Source organism: Lathamus discolor, chromosome W (assembly GCF_037157495.1).
Source record: "Lathamus discolor isolate bLatDis1 chromosome W, bLatDis1.hap1, whole genome shotgun sequence".
NCBI classification, from domain to species: Eukaryota; Metazoa; Chordata; class Aves; order Psittaciformes; family Psittacidae; genus Lathamus; species Lathamus discolor.
Window position 1 is genome coordinate 3,549,146 of NC_088908.1, and position 13,912 is coordinate 3,563,057.

The 13,912-nt window shown below is 39.7% G+C and overlaps 1 protein-coding gene across 8 annotated transcripts in view; it reads left to right on the forward strand.

Moving 5' to 3' along the window:
• LOC136004181 (protein ARK2N-like) overlaps positions 1-13,912 on the forward strand; it is a 97,322-nt gene that overhangs the window by 20,056 nt on the left and 63,354 nt on the right. For all 8 annotated transcript variants that reach the window (XR_010608256.1, XM_065660447.1, XM_065660449.1 and 5 more), the window contains one exon: positions 4,149-4,959. Coding sequence is in view for 7 of the 8 variants with exons in the window: in XM_065660447.1 (XP_065516519.1) it covers positions 4,242-4,959 (718 nt within the window). In the remaining variant the exon portion in view is untranslated. The remainder of the gene's footprint in view (positions 1-4,148; positions 4,960-13,912) is intronic.

Consider the following 13,912-nt stretch of genomic DNA (forward strand, 5'->3'; position numbering starts at 1 on the left):
AGCTGTGTTCTGAAAATCAGGATTAATTTGTTGATGTTATGCTCAAGCAATTTGAAATGTAGCTTTTCTGTTAGCATTACTTTATTGACCATGGTAGAGCAATAGACTTATGTGAGGAGAGGGTACAAAATGAACAGGGCTGCATTCAGCGTGCCCTGGTGGAGGTCCTCCTGCAGCAGGTGGCTGAGCTGCGGGACACTGACAATAGTCAGGGAAGTCACTGACTGTCAGGGAAGCTGAGACGAAGGAAGACTGCTTGCTCCAGGCCCAAACTGTGCAGGGGCCTCAAGCATCTATCATAGCGCATACAGGAAAGAAGGAGGGCATTAACCCAGGAAGCTGGGAATTAGTAACAAAATAAAAAAAAAAACCAATTAAAAAAAAAGGAGGAAGAGGGCAATTAACAGCAAGGGGCTTCCTCCTAAATCTGACATCTCCACCCAGAACCACTTCACAGTTCTGCAGGGGGCTAACGAGGAAACATGCACCTCATCACATGAACAACCTGCTGATATACCAGTAAAGAGGATCACTAGTGGTGCCACCAGGAAAAAACAGAGGGTCATAGTAGTAGATGACTCTACTTTGAAAGGCACAGAGGCACCCATCTGTGGGCCTGATCCAGTCTCAAGGGAGGTGTGTTGCCTACCAGGGGCTTGGATCAGGGATGTTGTAGAGAGGCTGCCTGGTCTAGTGAGTCCCACTGACTATTACCCACTTCTAGTGGTTCATGAATTAAACCTGGCTAGGGATGTTAAGGATAACAGGAAGGGATTCTACAGGTATGTAGCAAACAAAAAACAGACTAGGGACAACATAGGCCCCCTGAGGAAGCTTTCGGGAGAACTGGCAACACAGGATTTGGAGAAGGCTGAGGTTCTGAATGACTTCTTTGTCTCAGTCTTCACTGGCAAAGGCTCTGACTGCACCACCCAAGTCTTAGAAGGTAGACGCAGGGACTGCGAGAATGAAGACCTTGGGCGCACTGTAGGAGAGGATCTGGTTCGAGACCATCTTAAAAATCTGAACGTGCACAAGTCCATGGGACCTGATGAAATCTATTTGCGGGTCCTGAAGGAGCTGGCGAATGAAGTTGCTAAGCCACTGGCCATCATATTTGAAAAATCATGGCAGTCAGGTGAAGTTCCTGATGACTGGGAAAGGGAAATATAACCCCCATTTTCAAGAAGGGGAAAATGGAAGACCCAGAGAATTACAGACCAGTCAGTCTCACCTCTGTGCCTGGCAAAATCTTGTGCCCTCGGCAAGTTTGCCCATGACACCAAGCTGTGTGGTCCGGTTGATATGCTGGAGGGGATGGATGCCATTCAGAGGGACCTCGACACGCTTGTGAGGTGGGCTGATGCCAACCTCATGAAGTTCAACCATGACAAATGCAAGGTCCTACACCTGGGTCGGAGCAATCCCAGGCACAGCTACAGATTGGGCAAAGAGGAGATTCAGAGCAGCCCTGCGGAGAAGGACTTGGGGGTGCTGGTCGATGAGAAAATGAACATGAGCCGGCAGTGTGCGCTCACAGCCCAGAAAGCCAACCGTATCCTGGGCTGCAGCAAAAGGAGTGTGACCAGCAGGTCAAAGGAGGTGATCCTGCCCCTCTGCTCTCATGAGACCTCACTTGGAGTACTGTGTACAGTTGTGGTGTCCTCAACATAAAAAGGACATGGAACTGCTGGAACAAGTCCAGAGGAGGGACACGAGGATGATAAGGGGACACCTCCAGTATGAAGACAGGCTGAGAGAGTTGGGGCTGTTCAGCTTGGAGGAAAGAAGGCTACGTGGAGACCTCAGCATCCTCCTTGTATCTGAAGGGGGCCTAGAGGGATGCTGGGGAGGGACTCTTCATCCGAGACTATAGTGATAGGGCAAGGGGTTATGTGTTAAAACTTAAACAGGGGAATTTTAGATTAGATATAAGGTGGAAGTTCTTTACTGTGAGGGTGCTGAGACGTTGGAATGGGTTGGCCAAGGAAGTGGAATGCTCCATCCCTGGCAGTGTTCAAGACCAGGTTGGATGAAGCCTTGGGTGATATCTTTGCTCGCAGCTCTGAAAGCCAACCGTACCCTGGGTTGCATCAAGAGGAGCATGACCAGGAGGTCGAAGGAGGTGATCCTGTCCCTGTACTCTGCTCTTGTGAGACGTCACTTAGAGTGTTGTGTGCAGTTCTTGTGTCCTCAACATAAATAGGTCATGGAACTGTTGGAACAAGTCCAGAAGAGGGCCACGAGGATGATCGGGGACTGGAGCACCTCCCGTATGAAGACAGGCTGAGAAAGTTGGGGCTGTTCAGCCTGGAGAAGAGAAGGCTGTGTGGAGACCTCATAGCAGCCTTCCAGTATCTGAAGGGGGTCTATAGGAATGCTGGGCATGGATTCTTCATTAGGAACTGTAGTGACAGGACAAGGTTTAATGGGTTAAAACTTAAACAGGGGAAGTTTAGACTGGATATAAGGAAGAAGTTCTTTACTGTTAGGGTGGTGAGGCACTGGAATGGGTTGCCCAGGGAGGTTGTGAATGCTCCATCCCTGGCAGTGTTCAAGGCTAGGTTGGACGAAGCCTTGTGTGGCATGGTTTAGTGTGAGGTGTCCCTGCCCATGGCAGGGGGGTTGGAACTAGATGATCTTGAGGTCCTTTCCAACCCTGACTATGCTATGATTCTTTGATTCTTGAGGAGGTATGTTTATATAGAATTGTACAGAATACGTTTCCTCTGAGTTATAGAAATATGTAGGTAAAGTGGGAGAATTTGTTAAACTCAAAATCTTAGAAAAACATGGTACATCCATATGACTATCCTCAGTAGGGTGATCTTCTGCAAGCTAATCTATGGTTGAGGGGAAAAAGAAATGAAGCATGAATATCCTATAATTTTTTTGTTCCACTGGTTATGTTGAAAGAATAATGAAAAGTCTGAGTGAGTCACTTAAATTATTAGGAACAGACAGTAACAAAAATATGCCTCCTCTAATTTTTAAATAGAGTTGTAGACTTTAAATTGTTGCACACTTAAGAAAAATGCTTTCTCTGTGAGAAAAAGATTTTTTTCTGTTTTGTAGAAGGCTAAGTGCAGCCAACTCTGTGTGCCTTTATCTGTATGATAATGAATTTATTTTTGAGGACTGTGATGATTTTGTGTGTGTGTGATTCCAGTGCAGCTGGTGAATGTTTCTAGAAGCCTGTGTGATGGCTTATGAACTAACCCATAGTTGGTACTTACCTTTCATTTGAAAGAGGCAGAATATATGCATTAAGAATTACAATGCAAAAACCTGTATTTAAATGTCAAGTCTTGCTTCTTATTTACAGTGAAAAAATGTTGCTTTTCTTATTGCAAAGGATATTTTGCAATCCTTTATCTTAATACATATACTTGTAAATTTTATTCAGTTATGGATAATTGTGTATGCAGCCTGTTGAGCACTAGGAACAGCCTATGTTTAACCATTGTTTGTTTATGCAAAACCTCTGAAACACAGCATTAGTTTAATCCTTTCTTTTGTTTCACACCAGTTCTCTTACCATGTTGGTTTTGAAGGGTCCTATTCTTTAGGATTGTTATCAGGCCTGATTTATGTATAATCTGATAAAGAGCCAGCTCCACTCCCAGAAATGTGCCTTAGGTAGATTTGTATGCCAGTGAGTGGTGAGGCACTGGAACAGGTTGCCTGAAGAAGTGTCAAATGCTCCATCCCTGGAAGTGTTCAAGGCCAGATTGCACAGGACCTTGAGCAACCTGATCTAGTGGGAGGCATCCCTGCCCATGTCAGGATATTTGGAACTAGATGATCTTAAGGTCCTTTCCAACCCAAACCATTGTATGATTCTATGTAATAGGGTGAGTTCACTAGGAAAAAGTAAATGAAGAAAACCATTAGAATCATAGAATAGTTAGGGTTGGAAAGGACCTTAAGATCATCTAGTTCCAACCCTCCTGCCATGGGCAGGGACACCTCCCACTACACCGTGTCACCCAAGGCTCTATCCAACCTGGCCTTGAACACCGCTAGGGTTCATTAAGATACTGAAACATACTGTCTGTCATTGAAAGCTTTGAGTTGTTTAGGTAATACTGTGAAGACCAGGATTGAGTGAGTTATTTGGGTAAATTATTCTTACTGTTCTCGTGCAGGCTGCTGTATTGCTGAAGTTCGTATATAGTTCACCCAGTCTTCCAGAAAGTGTGCTCCATACTTTGAGACCAGAAAGACCGTGGTGTTCTGAAATGAAGATGGAAGCAGTGGGAAAAGCAGAACAACTTGATTCAGAAGTTCCACCAAAGACTTCTGAAAAGCAGGAGACTGCTTCTGATGAAGACAGACCTATAGAACTCAAGACACAAACTCGGAAAGACAACATGCCCACTGCAGCAGGCTCTGTGGTGCTCTCTTCGATGCCTTGCTTACTGATGGAACTGAGGCGAGACTCCTTGGAGTCTCAGCTAGCATTTATGGAGAGCCATAAGCCAACGGATGGTCAAGTTTACGAGAGTGACTCTTCTATTCACTGCATGCTTTCTCCTTCTTCCAGCGGGCATTTGGCTGACTCGGATACGTTGTCTTCCACAGAAGAGAATGAGCACTGTCAGGCTGAAGCTGCTGTAGAGGGAGACTCTTCTGTGGTGTCTGGGGCTGCAGTTGGGAGGAAATCCAGGCGATCCAGGTCTGAAAGTGAAACTTCAACAATGGCTGCCAAGAAAAACCGACAGTCCAGTGATAAGCAGAATGGTCAAGTTACCAAGGTAAAAGGTTATCGAAGCAAAAAGCACAAAGAAAGAATCCGGCTCTTAAGACAGAAACGGGAGGCAGCTGCTCGCAGGAAGTACAACCTGCTGCAGGACAGCAGTACCAGTGATAGTGACCTGACGTGTGACTCGAGCATGAGCTCGTCAGATGATGATGAAGTTTCAGGGAGCAGCAAGACAATCACTGCAGAGATATCAGGTAGAGGATGTTTTTTAAACTGAACTGTAACACATCTGATGTTGTTTCTTGGCTGTCGTGCTAAATTAGATGAGTGACACTTGAGAAAGAACTGCAGCTCTGTAAATGTGAAGACTGCAGTATATTAACAAGACATGGGCAAATTTTAAAATCTGTTCTGAGATTTCAGTGCACTTTTGCACACCAACAAAGCATAGAAATGGTAAATTGGAGGAAGGGCTATCTTTGAATTCTGGAATTTTCAGATCTTTTCCTTTGTAAGCTTCTATGAAATCCTGTCAGTACTGTCAAATCCCATTAGAGTGTGATAATCTAGTAAATACATTCTTAAGATAAGTGGCAAGCTTTGCTTTAATACATTAAGACAACAGCTCAGCAGCTGTGTTAGAAATAACATGGCATATCTTTTGTTGTGTCACAGTAAGGCCCTGTTGATTATTGCACTTGCCATGTGCTTTCAGCTATACATTTCAGTGCATGACAAAGCTACTTAGCCTTATTGTAAGGTCTTGCAGATTGCAGCTGGTCACCTGTTTTAGGACTTAAATATGAGTTTGTTTACACAGGTGCCCAAGCTATATCCACCCCTAAATTTTCAGCATCTTAGACAAAGTTGTTACCATTTTCCTATATCATAAGGATCTATTATTTCTATACTTTTAATTTTCTGACACATCCATGTTAAGATTGGAGGCAGCAAATTAGAGGCCTTCTCATGATTTTATTAGCAAAAGAAAGATGAATTCAAGTTTTTTTTCTGCTGAGTCTGTTATTTTATTAGCTCAAGTGTCATGGACAGAATTTTGTGTGAATTATTCTTGCAGCATATTATTACATGGCAATCAAAAATAAAGTCACATAAAAATAAACTTTTTGGCTTGCCAATTTTTACTGGGTTATGTGGCTTTCTGCCTTTTGTGCTAGAAGGTTGGGGTTTTTTTGAGATATCAGCTTACATAGGGCAAGAACATTTAAAGGAAAACTGCAATAATTAGTCTTAAGTTGCTGAACTTTTTGCTAGATGAATTATTTAAAATATTTGCAGCAGATTTTACAAATAACTTTTAACTAACTTCATTATGGTGAATAATTCTGGCACCATGAGAAGTGGCATTTTCCCTACATTGCTAGAAAAGAAGTTAATGTGTATTATTAGTAAGTCTGGGAAAAACATAGTCCTGCTGTAATTATTGTGTAGTAAACTTTTAATAGAGATCTAAATTTATTTTTTTTTTTTTTTTTTACCAATTTAGTAGTTAGTCAAAGTTCTAGCTTTTGTAGTTTTGTGCCTTTCTATTTACTATATTTACACTTTGCTGGGCAATTAAAGCCTGATTTAAAGCCTGTCAAAGAAGACTTATTGAGTTCTGGGACAGGTTCCTCAGACCTTGAAAAACCCAAAACACACAATAAATCCCCCAGGTTATATTCTTTAAGTCATGAAATACCTTGTGACCCAGAAAGGCACCACATGGTATTTTCAGATCTTCTTAGATTTCTGACTTCCATTCTAGAGATCTGAAGCCACTCTAGGGTGCATTTTCTGTATCACTAGGCTTTTCTGTGTTTGAGCTCTTGGTCTTAACAGTGAGATGCTTGCAGTGAAAAGGTCCTATTGCAGTGTAGTGATGATTACACCAAGGCCCAATTTTACCTGTGATGGAGTGAAAAAAGCATCCTGAGGAACAATTACATTTATTCTTATTTCATAGCGCATATCATCTGCTTGATACTAAACTGCATTTAAAACATTAAAACTTTTGAGCTGTCCTTTTGGAATTAGGGGTAATATGTAACTGCCACATTGTCTTTTTCCTTTAAGTAAAAACGACTGTGGTTTGTGGGAAACAGTCTACAAGTAAAAAAGTAATCTCCATAGAGATAAGGACAAGGCTGGCCAAAAATGCATCCTGTGCTACTAGTGGGTTAATGAAATGTTGTGGTCTTAACAGATGCAGGGGAGCTGTGAATCTGAGTAAGACTCCCAGCTCTCTGTCACAGTGGTAGATTCACATACCGTCTGCGATCCCTCTTCTTGGAACTTGCAAAGTGCTTAACTTTTTTTTTTTTTTTTTTTATTACTAGAAAGCCATTTTAGAGCATAGAGCACTTAGCATTACACTATGAATATCCTCAAAATTTAGGGAATGAACACATAGTTAGGAAATAATACAGGGTATCAGAAAGCAAGAAGACTGTTGAGGTTTAAGCCCAGCTGATAACTCAGAACCACACAGCTGCTCACTCTCTCCCCCCCTTCTTCCCTCCCCCCACTCCCAGAGGGATGGGGAGGAGAATTGAAAGTATGTAAACCCCACGGGCTGAGATAAGAACAGCCCAATAAGTAAGGTACCATACAAAACTATTGCTACTACCACTAATAATAATATTTAAAAAGGAAATAACAAGGGGAGAGAATATAAAACTAAAAGAGGAAAAGAAAACAATAAACATATATGATGCACAATATAATTACTCACCACCTGCTGACAGATACCTATCCTGACCTGAGCAGCGAACTGGGCCTTGTGGGTGACTCCCCCCAGTTTATATACTGGGCATGATGTGCTGTCGTGTGAAATACCCCTTTGGCTAGTCTGGGTCAGGTGTCCTGTCTTTGCTTCCTCCTGGCTTCTTGTGCTTCTCCTCAGTGGCAGAGCATGAGACTGAAAAGTCCTTGATTGGGGTACACACTACTGAGCAACAACTAAAACATTGGTGTGTTATTAGTGTTGTTCTCAGGCTAAAGTCAAAATCACAGCACTGCACCAGCTACTAAGAAGGAGAAAAATGACTGCTACAGCTGAACCCAGGACATGATCCCTTTGCAAATTTCTTCACCCTTTAACTTGACATAACTTCCAAAACTATTGAGCTGTGAGTTTACAGATAAAGAGACAAATTAGGTAAATGCTAACATTTTTAGGCTTGATTTTCTTTTTAACCCTGAAGGCCACCAATAAAGATTGAATAAGGCTTGTTTTAAAAACTGCAAGGGAAACATTTGAAGCACTGATTTGCTGCTACTGTAAATTGTAAATATGCTATGAATGATGCCTTTTAAAAATAGTATTGCATGGTAACATATATTTCAATACACAGTTTCTTCAGTTTACAAAATTTGGTCAACTTTGAACATGCTAGTTCATTCTTAACTTTGAAAGCTTAGTTAGCTATCAGCATCAATAGTTTTTATTTAAATTGCAATTAAAGCTTACTCATTATTATAGAATCATAGAATAATTAGAGTTGGAATGGACCTTAAGATCATCTAGTTCCAACCCCCCTGCCATGGGCAGGGACACCTTGCACTAAACCATGTCACCAAAGGCTCCGTCCAACCTGGCTTTGAACACTGCTAGAGATGGAGCATTCACCACTTCCTTGGGCAGCCTGTTCCAGTGCCTCATCACCCTCACAGTTATTACTTAAAGGTGTTTGATTGTAAGCCTGTGGAAATCAGAAAGACTGTCATTTAAGTTACTTGATCTTAGGATAAGATCCCTGAATAAAGACAAATAAGCAGAATCATTGGATGTTCAGCACTAGGAGTATATGAACAGAAGAATTTTTTTTTTTTTTTCCAGGAAGGAAAATAGATTGAATATACAAAAGGAATCGCATTGTAGGAAAAAAGGTACAATTTTACTTAATTAATTTTAGTTAAAATGCCACTGGATATAAATTAGTTGCTGTAAAGTAATTTATTTTTGAGCAGAGGACCTGAATGCTGAATTTTTAGCCTGTCTCATAAGTAAACAGATGGGAGAGAAGACTTAAAAAGTAGGAGGTTTAATACAATGGTTTTAGCCCCTGACAGGCAGCATTGCTACTTCTCAGAAATAAGAGAATAACCCTGGACTTTGTTTAGCTGCTACTGAGGTATATGTATACCTCATTTAAATAGCTCCTACGAAGAATGTATTTTTTAATACTGTAATTTCATGTACACAGTGAGATCCCAATAAAGGTTTAGTGACTTATGGTTTTTATTAGTAAATATTTGCTTAGGATGTGCAATGATTTTTTCTCATTCTCAAGATAGTTTCTATTATTCTTAAACTAGAGGTTCCCACAGGTTTCACATTTATATATTAAATTGTCAGGTTCTGCAGTTGCTTTGTGTAGTTTAATGTGGTGCTTGTCTTGTTTCAGAATTGCTATAGGTAAAATTTGTGTGTTTGGACAGCATGCATATATTGTTTATTGCTCCTCAAATAGGTATAGAGCCTCTTTTTCTCGTTTTTTTTATTGCTTCCTAGAGGATTCCTGAGTGAACTCTAAACTTAAAAATATAGACACCGCTGCCTTTTCTTATTGATATGCAGAGTAAGAAAATGAGGATTTCCTTCTCTTCTTCCTGCTGAAGTTCTTCCTGATAATCCCAAAGCTGGTCATTTTAACTGTCTTTTTTTGATTGATAGAAGGAAGGAGAACAATTTCCTTCCAACTATATCCTGTTTTCTGCCTTGCCTAGAATTAGTGCTAGAAATGCTGCACAGCTGGTGGCTCATGCAATGAAGGGCATGCTTCCAGTTGGTGTGAGGTTGATCACTCCTATATGTCTTGTGGGCATCACCCGTGATGCAGCTGTGTCCATCACTCCTAGCAGAGGTTGCTTTCACCTTGTATACTAGGATAGCATTTGCATATCTTTTCATGTTCATGCATATGTTTGTGTTGTTTATTCTCTTCATTGGTGTTTAGTGTGTTTTCCAAAACTAGACCAAGAGCTTTGGGCTTGGCTACTTTAGATGCTGCAATCACTATATCAGCCTTTATCTCTCTTATATTATGTACAATTTTGTGTTTAACAGTCCATTATAAAAGGGTTCAAGTATGTAAGTAAAATAAGCATAATTATTAAGGTTTATTAGTTAAACAGTATTTTGTATCTCAGCGTAACAGAACTAAACATGTTATTGTGTAATGGTTTTGACACCTTCAGTTGAATTCAGAACAGAAATTTTAAGGGAATTGGACTAATTTGGTTTATTGGGGAAAAAAACACCCTACCTTTGTGACAGAATTGTCTGAGAATTCTAGAATAAAAATATTTTTGAAGTCAAAATTCCCATTATAACCTCAGTGAGTGTAATTTTTTTTCTTTTCTTTTATGATAATACTGTTGGTTAATATTTGCTAATTCCGTGACCCCCCCGTCATATCCAGGGGAAACAATTAGAAAAGTTGCTTTCCCGAGTTAACATGCCTTAATAAACATTATTATGTTCTTACTTAATGACGTTTTATCAAATGGCCTCAATGTCTTTAAAGCTGGCGTCAGTCGTGCTGGAGGAGCGACCAGGGAAATTCCAGGATCGCTCAACAGGGGTACCGTGTGGGATAGGAACTGCATAGGCAATGTCCTGGAAGAGGCCATGAACTGCTTTGCCAAGATGCAGAGGCAGAGGAGAAATTTCGCATGTGGATAGAAAAGCTAACTCGACTTGAAACGAACGAAGAAAGCAAGCAACAACTGGAGCTCAGGGAACCTAAAATTCAACTAGTTGACCAAAAAATCCCCCCTACCACAGTCAGGGGCTTTCATACAGAAGTCTGATAGCCAAGTACTTCCACAGCAGACATTTAATTCTTATGTGGGCTATCAAAATGTCGATGCTATGCTAGAGTTTCCAGTGACTTTTAATAACAGTTTTTCACCTATCTTTCCAGAGAATGGGAATATTGCAGAGCCTGATTTGAATCAATTATAAGCTTTAAAAAAAAAAATCATCTTTGCAATCCTGATGTTACTTCAGATTATGATAAAAACAAGGTTTGCTTTTATCTGTATTTGTTTTGTTTTTCTCTTTTGGGTTTTATTACCATGGTATTGTTTTGTTTACTTTATAGAGACTATATATGTAGTTAACCCTCCCCCCCAGTATACCCACATACATGTGCCAACACACACATGCCTTTAAGGGGGGGGGGAACAACCACCCTAAGCTTTCATCACCAAACTTGGGAAAACATAACTTAAAATCCTTGATTAGCTACCTCAAAATCAGTAGAGCTATGTTTGCTACAATAGGAGCATTCAGAGTATTCATCCAAATGCTCTTTTTGCATGTTAAAACATTTATATAAGGAAATAAGCTTTATATTTAGAGATGTAAAGTACCCTAGAGAACCAGACTAGATACAGACCTTGACTAGATACAGACATTTACTTAACTATCTGTTTACTCCCACGTTTTGCTGCTTGAACATGTCACGCATTAGTTTTTTCTTCTTCCTTTATAGGCAGAAGTAATAAATAAGCTCACCCTTAACTATATATAAAAAATGTGCACAACTGATTTTTGTCTCCCACTTAGTAGTTCATTTTCTGTCCAGAGTTTTTATTAATGTCATTGCTGTGTCACACGTGGCATATTTATGGAACTAGCTGTCTTATATTGTGAGTGCAAATATGGACATATATATGTGTTCAGTATGGATGGAAGTCATCTCTAATTTTAGGTGTCTAGTTTGCTGTTCTGTGGATCTCCTTCTGAGTCAATGGGAAGAAGTAAGCACCTAGAGAGGATACCTCCAGCAGTGTCTTTCTTTTCCGTTATTTGTCTAAACCTCGCTTACAGTTTAGGATAGATAACTTTTGGCTGAAGTGAGATGAATCACACCCAACTACATGTGCATGGATGAGCTGAGCACACAAGGCATAAAAATAGTCATGTCAGTCCTAAAATAAGCAGCTGTCGGTGGATGGATTGAGCCTTGGCACAGGAATTTAAAGTAAGGCTTGACAGTCGGATTAGTAAACACTGTGGTGGTCCAAAGGGATGGGTTGCTGTCATGGTTTAAGCCCAGCCAGTAACTCAGAACCACACAGGTGTCTTGTCTCTTGTTTCCTCTGGGCTTCCCATGCCACTCCTCACTGGCAGAGCATGAGAGAGTGGAAAGTCCTTGATCGGAGTAAACATTACTTAGCAATAACTAAAAACAAAGGTGTTATCAGTGTTCTCAGGCTAAAGTCAGAACCACAGCACTGCACCAGCTACTAAGAAGGAGAAAAATGACTGCTACAGCTGAACCCAGGACAGTTGCTGGTCTGGATCAGACAGCATGAACTTGTTCTGAACTATGTTTGAATGCCACTGAAACCATTATTTACTTGTGATGGGGAATGTCAGAACACTAGTTTCATTTAAATAATATTATTATTGTGTGGATTTTATTTTTTTTTTATATTGATTGGTGTTCTTAATAGGCCGACTTGAAACTGTGATGTTTAAAGTAGGATTAATTTAAAATGTATATCAGAAATCTCTATTTAATTCTTACTATTATCAGTACAAATGGATTTTTTTGGTCACTTCATTAAGGCCTTTCTTCATCAGCAGTTACAACTTGCTAAAAGTTTCTAATGCAAATGAAATAAAAATTCTAATAAAGTCAACTAAAATTCTGCATAGACATAATTTAAGTAGAGAGAACACCGTAGGTCTCTCTTAGCTCTGTTATTTTACTATTTAAACCACAGTCACATTTTCCCCCTGATTATTTTAGTGTAATTCCTTTTCTTCCTGTTGGAAGTAACCACTGTATGTTCTATACATCTGGGTTTGGGTTTTTTTTTGGGGGGGAGGGTTGTGTGTGTGTGGTTTGGGTTTTTTTGCTAGGTGGGCTTTGTTTGGGCTTTGTTTTTTTCTTTCTTTTGTGTTATTTTCCCCTCCCCCTTCCCTAAAGTTAGTGGGAGTTTTTCCATCAATTTATATGGGCGATTGGGTCAAACCTGTAACAGGAACTCAAGAAATGTTTTTTGTTATCAGTATAATACTAACACTGGTGTGTTAACATTATTCTTGGCCCAGACTTTTTTTTTTTAAGTATGTGATGTGGAAAAAAACAAACTGAAACAAAACAACAACAACAAAAAGCCCCAAACCAAACCAAAAAACCCTATGAGGTTAGAGAGCTGTTTTAATTTCAGAGTAACTGTTTGAAAGACTATGCAGGAGATAACTTTTAAGTACTGGAATAAATTCTTTACAGATTTTGATACAAAGATTTTGATATGAACTTGTAAGAAAACTTCCTCATCTGAAACTGAGCATTTCAGGTAAAAGTTAAATGAGTTATTTTATGTTCAATTGCAATTTAATAAACTTGTCCTCATATGTTTAAAATTTAAGATCCTTTAGGGAAGATTATGTGCTGATATTGAAAAATATTTGGATCCTTCTGGTGTTTATAGATTTATACACACACACACACACACACCTTTATGCCAATAGTAAGAACAGCATATTTTAAAGCATGACGATTTTACAATTCTTCCCATGCATGCAGAAGCAACTTTTTGCAGTGACTGGTTTCTTTTAATGTGTAAGAGTCACTGATCTCAGTATGTAAAATTATTCCAAGGCACCCAGAAGACTGAGGGAATAGTTCATATTACGTATAATTTTAATTTAATTTCCCCACAAAAGCTACCTAGTGTTAAGAACACCTGTGCAAGACCAATGGTTGGAAATGGTTTTGTAAATGGTAAATATTACTCTGTTGGGTTGCTCTTTTCACTTGCCTGAAAACTGGAGCCAGATCTTCAGCTGTCATAAATCACCTCCTTTGAAATGAAAATTGTGTGTTGATTTACACAACAAAGGTGGAACCCCACCTTTCTGTTATTCAGGTGTAGTATGACCTACTGGATGAAGGATTTGGCAGGCTGCACAATTAAACAGGAGCATCTCTCTTGCTTTGTAATGTGAATTTGAAAGATGCAGAGCATTGAAGAAACAAGCCTTCATATACCAATCCTAGTGCTGAATGTATTTTAAACCTGTGTGGCCACAGGCTTTGGCATCTCTGAGAAAACAGATTCCCAATATGTAATTTCAGATTTATTTTTTTTTCTGGAAATATTTTTGTTATATTATATGGCTGCAGTTAAGTTTGTCATGATTTCTATTATAAGCTCTTATTTTCAAAGGGCTTTGACTAG